The sequence below is a fragment of the Antechinus flavipes genome, chromosome 6 (assembly GCF_016432865.1).
Source record: "Antechinus flavipes isolate AdamAnt ecotype Samford, QLD, Australia chromosome 6, AdamAnt_v2, whole genome shotgun sequence".
In the NCBI taxonomy this organism is placed as follows: domain Eukaryota; kingdom Metazoa; phylum Chordata; class Mammalia; order Dasyuromorphia; family Dasyuridae; genus Antechinus; species Antechinus flavipes.
The window spans coordinates 65,790,397-65,809,749 of record NC_067403.1 but is presented as its reverse complement, the minus strand read 5'-3'; the positions used below and the strand labels follow the sequence as shown (position 1 = coordinate 65,809,749).

At 35.7% G+C, this 19,353-nt stretch overlaps 1 protein-coding gene across 1 annotated transcript; it reads left to right on the top strand.

The window, feature by feature from the left end:
• The first annotated feature begins 1,358 nt into the window (after window positions 1–1,358).
• On the top strand, window positions 1,359–18,751 carry MGARP (mitochondria localized glutamic acid rich protein). The gene is made up of 4 exons (XM_051965141.1): window positions 1,359–1,466; window positions 10,147–10,250; window positions 11,617–11,722; window positions 14,515–18,751. Exons 1-4 carry the CDS (start codon window positions 1,382–1,384, stop codon window positions 14,979–14,981), a joined length of 762 nt encoding a protein of 253 aa, XP_051821101.1. The 5' UTR covers window positions 1,359–1,381; the 3' UTR covers window positions 14,982–18,751.
• Window positions 18,752–19,353: the final 602 nt, after the last annotated feature.

Below are 19,353 nucleotides of genomic sequence, written 5' to 3'. Positions count from 1 at the left end.
CTATTTCCCATGCCTAAACTATATCAAAATCTTTGTAGGCATAAATTATGGTGTTTAATCGAACTATGCCAAAATCACTAAAGGCATAAATTACCTTATTCAAACAACTATGAAATCATCGAAGTCATAAATTATCATATTTACTCAAACTGCACTGCAAAAATAGGCAGAAATCACGAGAGGAACAAATTGCTATGTTTATTGAAACTGTTAAAATAATTCCAACCTAAAATAATAGATTTGGGACTGGACCAGACCTTAGAGAGTTACAACCCCCTCATTTTATTGATGAGAAAACCAAGGCACAGTTTGCCTAGAGTGACACAGATGGTAAGTGTGCAAGCATGAGAATTTGAACTCAGGTCTTCTTAACTCTAAATCCTATGCTGTATCTTCTACACTCTTCTGCTCTAAGCCATAAATGATCATATAATTGGATATAGTTCAATATATCCAAACTATATTGAAACATCAAGGCAGGATGCTAAATGTGATGCTCGCAGTGTTAGCATTTCCTATTGATGGAGAATTTTTATTTGACTTGTTCAGAGCAAGAGCGGGTATAACTGGATTTTTTCTCCCCTGGATACAACTGGAATTTTAGAATTGTAGATAGAATGAAATCTCTCTCCCAACCCATGATGTCATGGGCGTTCTGACTCCCTCTACAAATGTAAGTGCTTCTTGTGCCACTTTAAGTGTTGGGAAGAATTGCCTGGGATCACTGAAATGTTTAGGGACTTGAATCTGATCACCTAGTCAACAGGTGTCGGAATTGGAGCTTGAATGCAGATTTTTACGGGTTCTGAATCCAGTTCTCTATCCATTTTGCAAATTGTCTCTTGCCTGGAACGAAAGCACTTACTACATACTTGTAATTGAATAATTTAAGTAGAACGCTCCCCAATGTGACATGCGTTTGGTTTGGATCTAACAACTCCCTCATGCCAAGTCCTTAGTGGCCCTCTTCAGGATTTTTTAGATATGGGGATGAGGAAAGATCCGGAAGATTTAAATTATATGCGACAAGAGATAGGCTATTTTCCAGTCCCTTCTCTTGGATGCTGACACCCTGAAAACTGCCTAGTCTACTCTGAAGAGTGGAAAGTAACCAGAATTAACTCGCATGGACAGTGCGCCCGCGGCGTGGCTTTTAATTGGCTTGGAACCAGTCCTAACAGAGGCCCTTGGGAGGGCAGAACAACAATTCTCTCCAGTTTCTTACTCTAAGCTCCTAGTTCCACTGAGAAGGGGGCTGGACCGCCGGTGGCGGTAAGTCCGGGCTCCTCCTGGGGGCGGGACCTGGCAATCCACCGTCTCGTGTGGTTCCCCGAGCGGGGCGCTGCTCGGCACTGTGAGACTGGGGTGCGGGACCGGTACCATGTATCTCCGCAGGGCTGTTGGGAAGACTCTGACCTTACCCCTGAGGACCCCTCCTTCCAGCCCCCCACTGCTTTGGAAGCACGGTAAGTGCGCGCGGAGCGGCCCCAGGGCGCGGGGAGCCTCGACTAGCCAGGTCGCTGGGAGCTGTCCGACGCGCAAGCTGGGTATGTGGAGATAGATGGACCGACTCAGGGCGCAGGACACCGTGCATCCCGGGAAGATTAGCGATGGTATCCCCCGGACACGTAGGATCCCCTCCTTTTCTATCGGATCTTGCGAACGGAAACGGGAGAAAGTTGCCCCAGGATTTGAGGACGCCCCAGTCCCGCACAGCAAAGCTGCGCTCAAAATTTGGAGACGGTCAGAAGTAGACTCAGTTTCTTTCCTCCACTTATGCCGCAAGATTTGCCTCTGAAATAAGGAGTCAGAGGCAGATGTGGGGAGATAATATAGGATCATAGATTTGGAGCTAGAAAGCGTCTAATCCAACCTCCTAGTTTTACAAATGGGGAAATCGATGTACCAAGAGACCTACGGCCACAGAGCTATTAAATTATAGACGGGATTCCAGGTCAGGGCCTCTATCTCCAAATCCAGAGCTCTGGTTACTAAGGGGGAAGGGATGTTTCCGTAAAAGCCCAAGGATGCAACACTCAGTTTCTAATGGTATCTGCTAGCATTATTTGCCAGAAAAAGGAGAGATTGCGAACTCTTTCCCTCTTTGAACTCTTTAGTGGCCCATGGATGACAGTATAGATTTAGTGCTGGAAGGGATTTTTAAAAATCATCTTCCTTTCAGAGGGGAGAATAATGAAGGCTCAATGAGGGGTTCTGGGATGTCAGAGCTAGCTGTCTGGGCGCCTTTGGATTATGAGTATCTTATGTAACTGCCCTAAGCTAATCACAGTGTTGTACTGGAGAGTGCTGAACCAGGATTCCAGAGAGGTGACTGAGTTCTGCCTATGATATTTTGTGACAATAGTCATCATTTAAATTCTGTAGCTGTAAAATGAGGTTAATAATGATTATAGTAGAATTCTTTTGAAGCCCAAATAAGTTAGTGTGCCTTGAAAGGCTGTATAAATGCCAGCTCTTATTATGTTTGTGTAGCTGCCATTAATTAGAAGCCATTTCTGGTCAGCTATTCTGCTTTGGCAAACTTTATCTGCAATTATTTAATGGAGGGAATTTTAGATTTGGTCAGAGGACCTTGATTTGAATTTCTGTCACTGGCTAAATGTATAATCTTGAGCAAGTCACTCGTTCCACCTTAATTTATTGTTCATTAGAACAAACTCTAAAATCTGAAATAGGTTTTAAAAAAATTTGTTAGGTCATTTGGCAGAGGAGAGCTGGAAAGGATATGTAGCTCTGAAAGGTTTACATTTATATAGGATTAGATAAAGGCACCCACTTGGGGACCTTACAAAAACAGCAAGCAATTTTGATAAGAGAGAAACTTGAAAGGTAAATGGAGATAGATATGAGTAATTATAAATGTTCAGTAAAATCTGTGTGAAGCCAAAACACAAGCTTGCGTGGACCTATCCCAAATCCTAGGTGTGGTAACCCAAAACAAGAATGCTTTGGGAGATCCAGGACTGGAGAAACCCAAAATACCTTGGAACCATCTCCACTATTCCTAGATAGAATTACTAGGGTTAGGGGAGCTTCTGTGTACAGACAACCTTTATTCACATGGGACTGAACTTAAACAGTATAATAATCTATCCTGAACAATGTAACAAATCACTTTTTCTTCATCTGTAAAATGAAGGAATTGGACAAAGTAGCCTCATACATGCATCTGTTATCTGTTATCCAGGCTCAGATAAAAGGGATCCTCTATTCCAACCTTCATGGAAAGAGTAATGGATTTGGAGCAGGAGGACTGGCTTTGAATCCTGATCGCCATTTTCTAGACCATTTACAATCTGTGTAATCTTAACAAGTCCCTTAACTATTTTGGGTGGAGCTCAGTTTTTTTTCCTTTAGAAAAATAATTGAGATGAAGTAGATAGATTTGAAAATTCTTTAGTGCCTTAGATCTTAGGTGATTCTAAGATCCTATTTAATTAACCAATCTCCTAGATATCCTGTAACTGTCTCCGTGAATCACTGAGAGCAGCTTCTTGTATACCAACATTCTTGGCTTTTGAGAGGATCATATCCTTATTTCTTGTTAACTCTAACATTAAGGTTTCCCCACCCTTTGTTAAGATATCTATAAAGAAAGGAGATGAAGGAAAAAGAGGCATACTGGTGATGATGGTGATGATGAGTTGGGTAACGCTATCCACAGCTGTTGTACAAAAAGGACTTTCTGGCAGGAAATTTTTGTTTTCTTATGTGTCACATATGATTAGAGCATTCACTGCCTGACTGCAGGCCAAGGTTAGGGAAAGGTTATCTCTTGTAGCCACAGAAACCAGAAAACTGTGACCTTGTTTAAAAATCCACAATTCTGGTGGAGGGAAGGAAAAGATAGAAAGATGAATAGAGGGTCCAGGTGCTTCCTTTTGAGCTCTTTGTTTATTTACTTCATTCATTCAAAAATAATTCATTAGGTATCTGCTAGGCACTGTGCTGAGCATCTACAAGGTATCAGGATACTTGTAAAGACAGAAAGGAAACAGTTGTGAATACAAGGCAAGAGAAATGGAGAGGGAGAAAGAGGACAAAAAGGAAAGAAGGGAAAAAAGAGAGAAAGAAGATGGAGGAGGAGGAGAGAGAGAGAGAGGCAGAGGCAGAGACAAAGAAAGGATGGATGGAGAAAGAAACAGAGAGAGGAGGAAAGAAAGAGAGAAAGAACAGGAGGATTAAGGGGGAAAGAAGAGAGAGAGAGAGAGAGAGAGAGAGAGAGAGAGAGAGAGAGAGAGAGAGAGAGAAAGAGAGAGAGAGAGAGAGAAAAGGGAGAGACAGTCATTCAGATGGACAGAGAACCTGAAAATATAAATACGGATAAGTACTTAACTTTAGGATGGGTTTCAAATAACAATTTTGTAAAATTGTAAAATTGTAAAAATTTGTTTTAAGCATGTCCTCCCAACTTTCAGTTACAAATGACCACCCTGCATAGGCAAAAAAAAAAAAAAAAAAAAAAAAAAACCCTCAGGATTTTTCTATAGTCCCACACTTATTTTATGTCTATACAAAAGAACTTCAATCAACTAACTGAGCAACTTTTTTCATTAAAGAGATTCCTATTGACTAATATCTCTGGTTAGACTGTAGGTTCTCATTTTTTAAGTTAAGGAAATTAAAGTATAAAATTAAGTAAAACTTATCAGTTAAATTAACTAAATAATTTGTTTCCTTTATTTGGGGATGTAAATTATTTAAATTAATCTAACTAAGAGCATAGCTTCTTTCACTATAAAAACTTATTTTCTTTTCATTTCTTAGTAAGAGGTTTTTCTTTCATGAAAATTAATCAATGCTAATGTCCTTGCCTAAAAAACAAGAATAATATGGACATATTGGAGGTGATTTTTCTTAAATTTAATTATTTATTTAATAGTTTTTCCCAGTTTCATTCAAAACAATTTTTTTACATTTGTTTTTAAGATTTTTGAGTTCTAGGTTCTCTCCCTTATTCCCACCCACAATTAAGAAACCACATATGAAATTATGCATGACATTTCCATAAAAGTCGTTATGAAAGAATACATGGATCTTCTATCCTAATGAAAATAAAAACCCTCAAGAAAAATAAAGTTAAAGAGAGAGAGAGAGAGAGAGAGAGAGAGAGAGAGAGAAAGAGAGAGAGAGAGAGAGAGAGAGAGAGAGACAAAGAGAGAGAGAAAGAGAGAGAGAGAGAGAATCTGTATTCGATTTGTATTCAGTCACAATCAGTTCATCAGTTCTTTCTCTGGGTATGGATAGGATTTTTCATTATAAGTCCATCAGAGTAGGTGTGGATGATTGTATTAATGAGAATAACAAAGTCATTTACAGCTGGTTATCCCAGAACATTGCTATTATTTTGTATATAGTATATTTCACTTTGTTCATGGAGGACTTTCCAAGTTTTTTTTTCCCCCTGAGAGCATCCTGCTCTTCATTTCTCAGAGAACAATAATATTTGGAAGTGCTCCTAAGAGATATTCCATCATTGTCTCAAAGTCTTTTATACAAGCTGTCTGCACTCCATCCTCACCTCAACCCTTGGATCCCTTTTTCGTTAGTTGAGCTCAAATTGTACCTTCTACAAAAGACCCTTCCTAATTTACTCAAGTGGGAGTTCCTTCTGAAATTACTCTGCATTTATTTCATCTTTGTGTATTTACAGATATGTTGTGTTCCCCCCACATACACTCTCCCACTTCATCCTCAGTAAGTCAGTAATTCCTTGGGTTCAAGGATTGTTAAATTTTTAATTTTATAACCCCAGCACCTAGTATATCATAGTATTTAATGTTCATTGAATTGAAAAACCCTATATAAAGAGACCAAAACTATAAAGCAGCACCATATATCCTCAATTTAATAATAAAGGTTTTATTTACAACAGCCATGGTCTTCTCATCCTTCTGAGAATTATAAATTCAAAAGGAAACAGTGCAAAGAAAGAGCACCATTCTGAGTAAAGAAAAAAAGAAAAGAGGTAGTGGAAGGCTATTTAGAGCATCTCTGGAGCCTGGGAAGGATCCCCTGGTAGGATCAGATTCTTGACCAGATACTCATGGGAATCAGGTCCTAGACTAGGATTCAGTCTTTAGTCAAAACTTTATTTCTTTAAAGCAATACTAATAACATACATAATGACTATGACTGTAAGGAAGAATGAAAATAACCCTAAGAGCAATAAAATCTGGGGAAAAAATACATAAAAGAAAAAAAGATTAAAAAACTCCAAAGCAAACAAGCTATAAAATTTTTAAAAATTATAAACAAGATAATCAATTAGACACTTTCCTCAGACCCCTATAACTTTTGTCTCAAATACAAAACAATTATAGTTGAATCTACAAGATAAAAAGAGAGAGAGAGAGAGAGCACTAATCTTTAAAATGATCCTCCTGGACCCCTCCCCACCTAGCCTCCACTTGTGGCATGAATCATAAAAACCTATCTTTGACTTATGGCTAGGGTCCAAGTACTGGGATCTCTTCTTGTTTCACAGACTTTGTCTATACAGCTCACTCATTCCTATCTTCTATTAGTAACAAACTGCAGATATTGATTCTTCTCAGTCACATGAGGAGTTGAGAGAAGAGAAGTGGATAATCATCAGATTTGGATTGGATATGGCCCCTTGGTTGGCAACCAAGAGATTTTGCCTGTAACACTTTCTTTTTTTCTTTTTTAATAACTTTTTATTGATAGAACCCATGCCAGGGTAATTTTTTACAGCATTATCCCTTGTGCTCACTTCTGTTCTGATTTTTCCCCTCCCTCCCTCCACCCCCTCCCCCAGGTGGCAAGCAGTCCTTTACATGTTGAATGGGTTACAGTATATCCTAGATACAATATATGTGTGCAGAACCGAACAGTTTTCTTGTTGCACAGGGAGAACTGGATTCAGAAGGCATAAATAACCCGGGAAGAAAAACAAAAATGCAAGCAGTTTATATTCATTTCCCAGTGTTCTTTCTTTGGGTGTAGCTGCTTCTGTCCATCCTTGATCAATTGAAACTGAATTAGCTCTCTTTATCGAAGAGATCCACTTCCATCAAAATACATCCTCAAACAGTGTCGTTGTTGAGGTATATAATGATCTCCTGATTCTGCTCATTTCACTCAGCATCAGTTCATGTAAGTCTCGCCAGTCCTCTCTGTACACATCCTGCTGGTCATTCCTTACAGAACAATAATATTCCATAACGTTCATATACCACAATTTACTCAACCATTCTCCAACTGATGCGGGCATCCATTCATTTTCCACCTGTAACACTTTCAACATCTTCTCTCTAGATTGCAAAAAGGCACTTCCATTGACACAGCCCATGAAGGACAGGAGGAAACAAAAGAGGGCCTGGAGCAAAGGCTAGAAACATAGACAAAACTGTACTTAGGCCTGCAGGAATGAGTACTGAAACCTAACTTAATGCAATCATAGGGTATATGAATTTAGAGTTAGAAGGGACTTTGGAGGTCACCAGGTATAATCAGTTCATTTTACAAATGAGTCTGTCCCTCCATACATTCATAATGGTAAAAATCTAGCCCAGTGAATATTATTAAATCCTTCACCATAAGAGAAGGCTGAAATAGCTTTGAAGTCCAATCCTAGGGTTGTAGCCAGTAGCCAAGGGAAGTATGAAAGAAAATCATTAATGAATGGGAAATATAAAGAGAACGAACATGTTGAAAAATTGATATTTTCAAGAAGAAAACTTCAGAAGAAATACAAACAAATCAATAGAAACCATCCTAAAACTAGAAAGATAAGTGTCATGTTCTTAAAGAGTTTATGAATTTAAAGTATTAAAGTGAATATTTGTTACTATTATTATTAAATCTCTTTCAAGTTATAGAGAAAGAGACAGACAAACAAGGATTACAAAGCTGTCTTAACACATATTACAAGACAGAAGAAAGAGGACCAGTATCTGATTAAATATAAAACTGTGAATCCCAAGAAAACATATAACAATACAAAATTCTAGAAGGATTCAAAAGAAGCATTAAATTTATAATATAAGAAATTAGTCCTGAGATATAGAGTACACAGATTATCTAGAAAAAGCAACAACCCTATGCTTCAAATTCCAAGTTCAAATGGAATAATTCTAATGACAAACAACAAATTCAGCAAGCAGCCAAGAGAAAGACTTTTTAATGTAAAGGAAAGGAAATTTGAATAATACAAGATTATTCTGTATCTCCCTCCCACAGAATGCAGAAAGGAATGGAATATTACTGTTCCAAAAGAGTTCAATCAGTAACTCCAAATGACATACAAACATAGACCTAGTTAACAATTTTTAAAAAGAGGAGTGTTCTACAAAAAGAAGCATTCCTGCAAAAGAATTCTTGCAAAAACAAAAAATTTAAAAACCAAAACATAGGGGCAGCCAGGTAGACCAGGAGTAGAGCAATGGCCATGTAGTCAAGAGAAACTGAATTCAAATCCAACCTCAGACATGTTCTAGCTGTATGACCCTAGGCAAGTCATTTAACCCTTATTTCCTCAAAAAAGAAAATTAAAATAGACCATAGATGTGAATAGAATATTTGACTTGCAAAACAACAGAACCACATAATAGGTAAATAAGTACAATTACCAAGAAAATATTAATTAATGAAGTTAATATTCTCTCAACTAGAAGAAGGATTGTAAGGCAATAGAAGCCTAGCAGAAGAAATGGATTGAAACTAGGAAATGAAAGGAAAATCTCAAACTAGTTTGAGGGGGAGATTTCACTGAAGAGTATTCCCATGTGGAAAGATACATACATATGCCTGCAATGAGAATTGGTGACCTCATGATAAGTTTCATCGGGGTGGAATTAATATATCAACAGATGACCTATTTTTTTTTTTGAGGGCACCTCTATGTGTTCATTTTCTGACCCAGGAAAGCCCCAAGGGGCAACTGGCACCAAAAGCTTTTAGGGCCCCAGTGTTTACAGAGCTGAGTAGTCAATGGAAAGAAGAGCAGAGGGATAGATTTGGACTGCATAATTTAGGACATGTTCATTTCTACCTTGGAGAACTGCTTCTTTCCATATCGTTTCCCTAACAAAATGTTACTTCTGTAAATGAAGAAAAACAAGGGGAAAAATCATGAGAAAAATCAATTAAAGGCAATAGTATAAAAATTAGTTAGGAGGAAGATCAAACTGATTGTTCAGAAGCTTTCACTGCATGATGAATTTAATGAGATTTTAAAAAGAAGAAAAAGATGTATAGACCACAAATCAGAAAATAACATTTCCAAATAAATAGGAAAGGAAGATAATTAATAAATACAACAAAAAAAAGTCTTAGAAAAAGGACATAGAAAAAAGAAAATTAGTAAACATAAGAATTTTGGAGAAGAGTAGAGGCAATTTAAAATTTTTGTTTTATTTCTTTTTTTTATTTAACAAGTGTTTATTCTCTCTCCCTTCCCTATCCCATGCTCTCATTATATGATTGTATGTATCTGTAATAAGTCTGTTTCAGTTTTATTATCAGTGAAATGGAGAAGATGAACTTTATGACCTCTAATGTCACTTAGATCTCCAAAAAAACCTGTTTTTCTTTAAAACATGCTTACTTCCATTGATCCATAGAAGTAATGGATTTTTTTTCTTTATATTTTATATATATTACATATTTATATACTTTACATATTAAATTTCTGTTATGATCCATATGTAAGATTGACTGAAAAAAATCCACATTTTTTATACCTAATGTAAAAACAACTGAATCCTATAGCTACTAAAATCCATTATATGTTAGTGGATTTTAAAAGATAACACTAAAATATTTATGTATTCAAATGGCATGTGCTTTTCCCTGCTTTTTATAGTCCCTTTCCCTGACAAGGGAAGCTGTGGAATTGAGCTTCCCTTCTTTCTATTGATTTTTTTTTTTAGTTTTATTAGAATTATTTTGTTTTATAAACATTTTGCTTCTTTGTTAAATATAGACCTGTTTATACTGAAATGAAACTATGTTTCAAATAAACATCTGTACTTATCTTTAAATAAAGTAATTAGTAGTACAGGAGAAATGAGTTAATTTTTTAGTGTATCCTTTAATGTAATTATTTTTAAATTGTCCATTGTGGTGGAAATAGCATATATATTTTTTTTTTTAACACAGCATCCCTTCGACAGATGTCATCTAAGAGAGTCCCTGGATTAGCTGGGTCAAACATGATATACTATCTCTTTGTTGGAGTCACTTTTAGTGCTGGCGGATATTATGTAAGTGATTTTATAACTACAATATTCATGGATCATATGGTGATGACCTATATTATGCAAAGCTATGGGATGTTTGGGAAACACATGTCTTTGTTTATCCAATGTTTGGCCAATTCCATATACTATAAAATTGTGATCTTCATGATCCCAAATGTTAATTTTGGTGAATGCTTAACATGAATATAGGTGAATGAAAGCAGCCTATATGTATGAAATGAAGGAAACTTTGTGTCAGGAAAAATCGCCTTACTGCTTCAGTTACTCATTGCATACAGATTGATTTAAACAATATGACAGCAGTAATTTGACCAATTACTTGAAGCATTGTAAATGTGCATTTTTCTAGATGACAATCTGTGAGTCAGGATTGTAGATGAATCAGAAAATGTTTGTATGCTTCGGCCTCAACATGATTTATTAATTTGAATTGTAGCTCCCTTATTTTTATTACTTTATTTCACTTGATAGAATATATCTTCCTTTGAGAAGCAATTTGGAAAGATTACTAGTTTTGATGTCAAAAAACCTGGGTTTGAATCCAGAATCTGCAAGTTTGCACCCGTATGATCTTGAGCAAGTCTGAGTCTTATTCCCCCTATGAAAAATGAGATAGGGACGAGGTGATGTCTAAGGTGCTTTCCAGCTCTGAATCTATGCACATTATGATTCCTTCCAGCTTCATTTCTTATGACCTGCTCATTATTTTATCAAAGGGTGAGAAATGTGGTACAGAAGTTAGAAAGCTGGTCTTCAAGTCAGGAATGTTTGAATTCAAATCTTACCTCTGACCCATCTTAGATATGACTGTGTGCAAAACACTTCGCCTCCCAGAGTCTCAATTATCTCTTTGAGACCAGAAGCTATGACATATTTAACCCTTATCTGCTTGGTGAGGGCAAGGGAAAGGGAGGGAGAAAAATTTAGAACACAAAGTTTTACAATAACAAATGTTGAAAACTATCTTTACATGTATTTGGGGAAATGAAATACTATGGAAAAAAGAAAACTACCTTTACTTGGAAAAATAAAATGCTATTGAAGAAAAAAATAAACATACTAAAAACCAAAACAAATGAAATCAAAGTAAGCTTTAAAAAAAAAAAAAAGACCATAAAGATACAAATTGTTGATCAGTGGAAGGAGTTTTCACCCAGGAGTTCTCTGCCCCTTCCCTTCCCCTCAGGCCAAAAAAAAAAAAAAAAAAAAAAAGGCAATGTATTTCATTTTCTTTTTAGTTCTAAAAAGAAACCGGTACCAAATTATATTCCATTTTTCATGATTAAATCTAGGGAATTATATCACTGGAACTCAGCATCCTCATTCTAAGAACTCTGGGAATTAAATACAGATATACATTTGTTTTCAGGCTTATCGGACAGTCACATCAGACCAGTCTCGGTACATAGAACGTATCAATACCATGCAAGCGAAAAGTACTATGAAGGAATCACCAGAGATGCTGCAACATCCAGGTAGTGCTTTCTTCCTTTTCATCTATTTTGACACGCAAAATATTCTATTTTTAATGCTTGTACATTGGACAATTTGCCATTGCTTTCCATTCCCAAGGAAATACAGAATCTGAGACTGACAGATGGTGTTCATTCAACAAGGAAAAGATCATTTAAAACCTAATAATATATATTTGGGATGACAAAATCTGATGAATGAAAATCCTTTTAGTTTGGTCCTAGGTCTGAATTCCAGCTCTGCCACTTATTAACTTGGACAAGTCATGTTATTTGGGCCTTAGTTTCCTTATCTATAAAATGAGGGGGTTGAACTGGATGACCTCTAAGGTCCTTCCAGCTCTGGGGCTATAATGTTACTAAGCCTACATTGCTGACCAGCTGCTTTGATTCCTTTGTGTTTGGAGGTATTATCTATTATCTTTTCAGAGTTCTGGCTTCATTCAGTCCATGGAATCCGAGGCATTCATATCTGTCTAACTCAGCAGTTTGAGATAAAGAAACAAAGTTGTAGGATTTTGTTTTGTTTTATTTTATCACAAAAGTCAATTTCATTCCAATATTGTCTTTGTTTGTGTTTCTGACCAGAATCCACTAGATTACATATTCATTTGAATGTTTGGGGTTGAATGGCACTTCTTCAACCTGATTGATTTGGGGAAATGCCATCTTAAGAACAGATGACATTTTTTGTTGAAAATTTCAATTGCATCCTAAAAGAATTTGTATTTGGTTCCTATGAATTTGAACATGTTTTACATTCCCTTGTCTGTTTTTCTGTTACTTTCCCCCAGTAGAAGGTAACCGAGGGAAGAGAAGAAGGAGAACTTTTTTTTCTTTATATTCCAATACCTAGCTTAGTTCCCAACATATAGCAGAGAGCAGGTGCTTAATTACTATTTGTTTAATTCAATTAATGATTAATATTTAATTTAACCAATTCAATTAGTCAAGCAAGTTAATAATTAATTTAATTGACGATAAGTCAAAAAGTTTATTAAGTGCCTACTATGTGCCAGGACCTGTGCTGAACAGTGGCAATGCAAAGACAAGAGTAAGATACTATAGAATAGGTGCCTTGTATTAATTCCTTTACTTTCATTAAGTTTTTATTCCAGTTTGATAATGATACTCTTATTAAACTGTGAAGTGCTATACAAATACAAGGTATTATTATCAAGAAAGGAAAGGGGGGAGAATGAATGTTAATGAATGAAGAGCATTCATGAAGTATTGCAAAGCACTGTGCTAGGAAATATGGGAATCACACTTTTCTTTCCTATACTCTGCACAGTGATGTAATGAGCTACCTAGATAATAATAATAATAGCAGTTGATATTTACACAGTTTCCCAAAAGACTTAGTGCTAAGTTTTTTAGATGTGTTTTTTCCAATTACATGTATAATATATTTTTACCATGTTTAACATATATTGGATTATTTGCCATCTTGGGAAAGAGGTGGGAGAGAAAGGGAGAGGGAAATTGGAACACAAGATTTTGCAGAGGTCAATGATGAAAATTTATCCTTGCATATGTTTTGAAAATAAAAAGCTTCAATAAAAATGAATTTAAAAAAACAATTACAAGTATAGCCTTTTTGAGTCATTTTAAATAAGATTTTGAGTTCTGAATTTTTCTCTCCCTCCCTTCTTCCTTCCTCCCTAAGCCAATAAAGAATTTGATATATTATATATGTGCAATCATGTCAAACATATTCCATATTAGTCATGTTATGAAACAAAAAACAGAACAAAAAGAGCAAAAAAAAATTAGTGAAGTTTTAAGGATAAATCTTTAAACTTTCTGTAGCTTAGATTTAGATAAATCTTCCAGTTATGAAACAAAAAACAGAACAAAAAGAGCAAAAAAAAAAAAAATTAGTGAAGTTTTAAGGATAAATCTTTAAATTTTCTGTAGCTTAGATTTAGATAAATCTTCCAGTTAAATAAGTCTAAAGCTTAAAAGTCTTCTGGATCACTGTATAGAAATTAAGATTTGTAAAGTGCTTTATCTCTATTACCTCATTTGATCCCACCACAACTCTGTGTGGTAAGAATTACCTCATTTTACAGATGAGGAAACTGAGGTTCAGGAAAGTTAGGTGGTTTGTCAATAGAATTCCATAGCTAGTGTTTCCCCCCCCCCCAATTTCATGTCCAAGGCTCTTTTCACAAAACTACATAAAATGAAGTCCCATATACTTGTAAAGAACCTACTATGTGGAAGGAATCTTGGTATAAAGACAAAGAATAGTCCCTTTTTCAAGTTATTTATAGTCTATTATAAGTTTTAGTCTACTATATAGAATAATAAACTATGATAATATTACCACTAGAGAAGTACAAAGTCATACGAAATAATTTTGAGAGGGAGAAAGCAATGATAATATCATGAGGCATCAGGAAAATAACTGTTGTAGGAGATCGCAGTTGAGCTGTGTTTTAAGAGAAGCTAAGTTTTCTGCAACGGAAAGGAGCAGAGGGCATGCATGGGGAGGGAACGGGGTGCAGACACCCCCTGTGCAAAAAGCAGAGAAGAAGTAGTTAGAATGCTCATTTTGGAGGTCCCTTTTAATTTGGAAATTTCGTAAATTAAAATGATCCTGTTTTAATAACAGTGGCTTTTTTTTTTTTTTGTCTTCTGCCTTTGCAGAACATAAGCAATAGGTTTTTATCACCAAATATTACTTTGAAAAATACTTATAATGAAAGTGGACAGTTTGGATTTTTATTTTTCTGCTGTCATTTCTTTTTTTTCTTTTTTAAGTCTTTTAATGAAATGAATTTCAACAGATGAGGAGCTAAAGGCCACAGAAACCAATGAAGTGTGTTCAGAAGCCCCTAATGAAGCTGATTTGGCAGCGGTTGAAGAAATTCCCGATGTGGAAGATGCAGCTCCGGAGGAGACTCCCCCAGTCAGTGCCGGAGCTGGTACAGAGGACTCTCCGACGGTCAGCGTCGGAGCTGGCGCAGAGGAGACCCCGGCAGACAGCGTCGAAGCTGGCTCGGAGGAGGATCAGGGAGTCAGTGCTGAAGCTCATCCAGAGTTGCTAAGTGAAGCTGCTAAGGTCAGTACGGAATCAGGGCCAGAGGTCACAGATGCAGCTGTGCTGGAAGCGGCCGAGGCTAGCTCCAAAGCTCCTGAGCCGGAGAAAGCTTCGGCTGGAGATACTGAACTGGAGGAAGAAAATAAATCTCCCGCTGAAGCTGAAACCCACGCAGATGCTGAATTAGAGGAAGAAGCCCCTCAGCAGGCTTGAAGCTGTCCCGGCCCAAAGCGTAACCTAATCTCCTTTTGCTACTTAAAAAAAAGCCTCTAGCTCAAGAAAGGTGTCAGAAGGGGGGTGAAAGTTCTGTGTCAATTCCACAAAAATTACTGATCATTCAAGGTTACTTTCTCAACACTTTGATATGGATTCATTTGATAGGTTTGGGGAATGCTTTTGTAAATATCCTAGGAAATTTCTCCTCTGAGATTAGAAAGTGAGGAAAGCTCGGTAGATTTGGAGAGATCTTGAGGAAATCTGCTTTACTGGTCATTTTTTTTTCTTTTTAAAATTCCAAATGATTACACTTAGCACACTAGCTACACAACCCCAAATTTTTTAAAATTTGAACTTTTAAATCCTTTTCAGTCATGTGGCTCTTAAATATGAAATCAAGTCAGTGAAATCAGTGACCATTTTTATTGTTTCCAAATTTATTCAACTAAGTTATATTCAGCTGGAACTTGCATGTTTTATACTCCTGGTGAGATTAGAGCTGTATCTATTCTCATTATCTCATTCCAACCTAAATTATTCTACCCTATTTCCTGTCTTCAACTCATCTCTCTAATTTCTTTCTCTGTGTTAAATAGGACAGCTGGAAATGTTTCTTCCCCTTCCCTCCCTCCCCCCCCCCCCACCCCCCAGTCCAAATATACTACTGCAGATTTGAGACTGGTGACTCTCATGGTTTGGTCTAAAACTAAAGATAACTTTCCTAAAAGACAGCCATGTAGTTGGCTGTAAGACAATTACATTCCTCACTCAAACTCATTTTGATTTTTACGTGTGTGACTTGAACTATTGAGTGAAGGTTCCTATTATCTCTAAAAATAAATTGTTAGAATATCTAAATAATGAAAGAAAGTAGAATCTCTTTTAATGTTGTTCTTCAATTCAAATTCAAGCAGCTCTTATTAAATACCCAGAATGTACAAGACACCGTATGCTGAGCAATTCACCCTGTGAAGAGGAAAGATGGAGGAATTAATAGAAATAATATAATGGAAAGATTTGGAAGATCAGAATCTAAATCTGACCCTGGCATGTAGTATCTGTTTGACCATAGGCATAATCTCTCTGATTCTCAGTATTCTCCTCTTTAAAAGGAGAGGAGTTAGCTTAGATGTCCCTAAGATTGATTCCAAAGCTTACAGTATTGTAACTCTTCAGATAGTTGAAAGATCTCCTTTCCTATTTAAAATAATGAATCACTTTCTCCACTGCCTTCAGGAGTATGCCAGCACCACCATTTCTTTCCTCTTCTCCAGGAGAAAGAAGGAGAAATAACCTCTCTCTCAGACATTCCTTCCACTCTATTTTTCCTTTTGCTCTGGGGTCACATAAGGAAGAGGGAAGAGTAATTCCTCTATAGTTGGTGGCCTGCACAGCTTGTGGTATACATTTCACAGAATCCCAGAAGTGGAAAAACCCCGATTCTACCCTAACCCTCAAATGAATAAAAATTCACTTGATAATATCCCATACCAAATGGTAATACAACTTTTGCATACAAACTTAAAATCACAACTCTAGAGTTAGAAGGAACTCTTAGAGATCAATCATCCAGACCTGGGATTCTTAACCAATGGAGCCCTTTGGCAATCTGATAAAGCCTATGACCACTTCTCAGAATTTTTTAAATAAATAAAACAAAATATACAGGATTAGAAATTAAACTAATTATATTAAAGTACAATTATCTTTCTATCTGTGTGTCTATTTATCTCTGCTTCTAGAAAACAAAGTATAGATCTTAGAGTCTGAAGATTCCTCTTCCTGAGTTCAAACCTGTTCCTGAGACACTAGCTGTGTGACCCTGGCCAATTCATTTCATTGTTTTTCTGTTTTCTCCTTTATAAAATGAATTGAAGAAAGAAATAGCAAATTATTCCGGTATCTTTGCCAAGAAAACCCTAAATGCGGTTATGAAGAATCAGACATGACTGAAAAATGACTAAACAACATATACATACATATGCATGTATATACTCTCTCTATATATATACACATATGTATGTATGTATGTATGAATGAATGAATGTGAATGTATGTTTATGGATTCAAGGTTTAAACCCTCTACTTTACAACTTGTTATCCTTCCTAGTGGAAGTGAGAGTTGGGGTGGGGAAATAAATCAAATATTTGTATGCTCTAGGCTTGCTCTGGGCAAGCTTTGGAAGTATGCCCCGTGGGTGTTACTGTCTAGTGAAGGCTTAGAGCTTTCACTATTATACTTGTGATTTCACTTATCACAAAATAAAATACCTATGTGCTGAGGAAAGTGGAATTTTCCAGTGTTAAAAACATAGGCTTAAAAAAAGTCATATATTTTGTCCTCTTCAGTGTCATGCCCTAGGCAACTGTTAACCTCACCTTCCTCTGATTCCAGTTAGTTTATGGTGGAGAGACTTGGTCAAATTTGAAAGAACAAAGTTGAAGCCACAAATTTCATCCAGTTTTTAGCTCTTCAAATTAACAATGATCAAATGAAATGATATCTATAAAATATGGCTCAAAATCTTAAGGCATTATGTAAATGTCATCTATTCCTTTTCTAAGTCTTACAATAGAATCTAGTATCCTTTGTCCAGAAGAATTGAAGGGCTGAGTTCCATAAAGATAAGTAACTTGTCCAGATATAGCAAGAACTCACGTCTCCAGACTATTTCATGCCTCTGCCGCCACATGCAAACACTGTGCTAAATGATTTCCAATTGTTTAGATTAGGAAAATATAATCTTCTTTGTACAACATCTGAAAATTGATTAGTTTCCCATAGAAGGAACATCAGCAACTCTCTGAAGTATATTCTTTTTAATACTATATCAACCTAAAAGGGTTTTATTTCTTTCAAAAAATGATTTATTTGAGAATTATTCACTAAACACTATTAAATATGAATACAATGAACTCTATTTTTCAATGCTACACATTTGTGTGACATTGATTTGAATTAACTTTTGGTATGAATCTGTGTCTTTCATAGAAGTATATCTGTTGTATTAGCAAAAATTTATGGACTAAAATAACATGTATTTTTCCTCTTCCTCTAAATAACACAGGAGTGCAGATTTGTACATTATTGCCACTCTTTCTTAAAGAGAGATAAGACTCATTAATTTAGACTATACTACCAGCACCTGTGCTAATTAGAATTTGCAATAATTAGAATTCAACTGTGATGAATTTTGCCTTTTGCTCATTAGTACCTCTTCTTTAAAATAAGAAAGATGAACTCAGGACTTAGAACTAGCTTGAAGAGCCAGTTGTTAATTTTTTAAATAGTGATCATTCATACTTTGGAAATTGGCAAATGCTACAAACCAGGACTTGATTCATTGTTTTATTGGGTTTTAAACTTACAAAAGGGACAGAAAAAGTATTACAAATGTAAATTAAACTTCGTGTGTCCTGCAAAAATCTCCTACCACCAAGAACTGGTTATTAAGCACTTACCAATAAATGCCTGGTAGATGATCTCTTAAGTACCTTTCACCTTTAATACTCTATTAAAAACACCATTTCATGAAAAAAAATGCCCTTTTAGTAAGCAAATTAATAACAATTAACTCACAAGAAGGAGAACAAACTGCTTTTTAGGGTTGTAATCATTAATTGTGTGAACATAGATACTGTTGATTACAGAAGAGTCTTATTCACTAATAAACAAGCTTGCAGGATCTCCTTTTGGAAACATGCTAATAATTACTTCAAGTTATCCTGTGTGTTTGAAGGAAATAAAGTTCATTTCTTTAAAAGTATGTAACTCAAGTTGGCATTTGTTCTAATTATTCACATTACTAAGGTTTTATGACATTCTAATATTTGTTAACTTTGAGATAAAATATTTTGGTCAATTTTTGGATACCAAAGAAAGTTTCCATAATCCTTTTCAGAGTAAAAAGATGTATGATATACAAACAGTTGTTTGATCTAATCGTTGGTTGATGAACTAAGATCCATACATATAATACATAGGTTACTATTTTTTTAACATCATTTTATTTTTTTCTCAATTGTATGTCAAGACAACTTTTAGCATCAATTTTTACAAGATTTTTAGTTCTAAATGCTTCTCCTTCTCTCCCTTCTCCCCTTCTACCTAAGATGGTAGATATTTGATACAGGTTACATATGTGCTATTATGTAAAACATATTTCTATATTAGTCACAGTTATGAAAGAAAAAAAACATTAAAAGGAAAAAAAGTGAAAAAAAATGGGTTACCTTGTTACACATGGATTGATTTTAGAGCATAAAAATATAATAATGTATATTTAGTATTAAAACTCTATACTAAACATTATTGAGAGTTTATTTAAAGATCAGGACTTTGGAGTGACTCAGGGTCATTATTAAATAC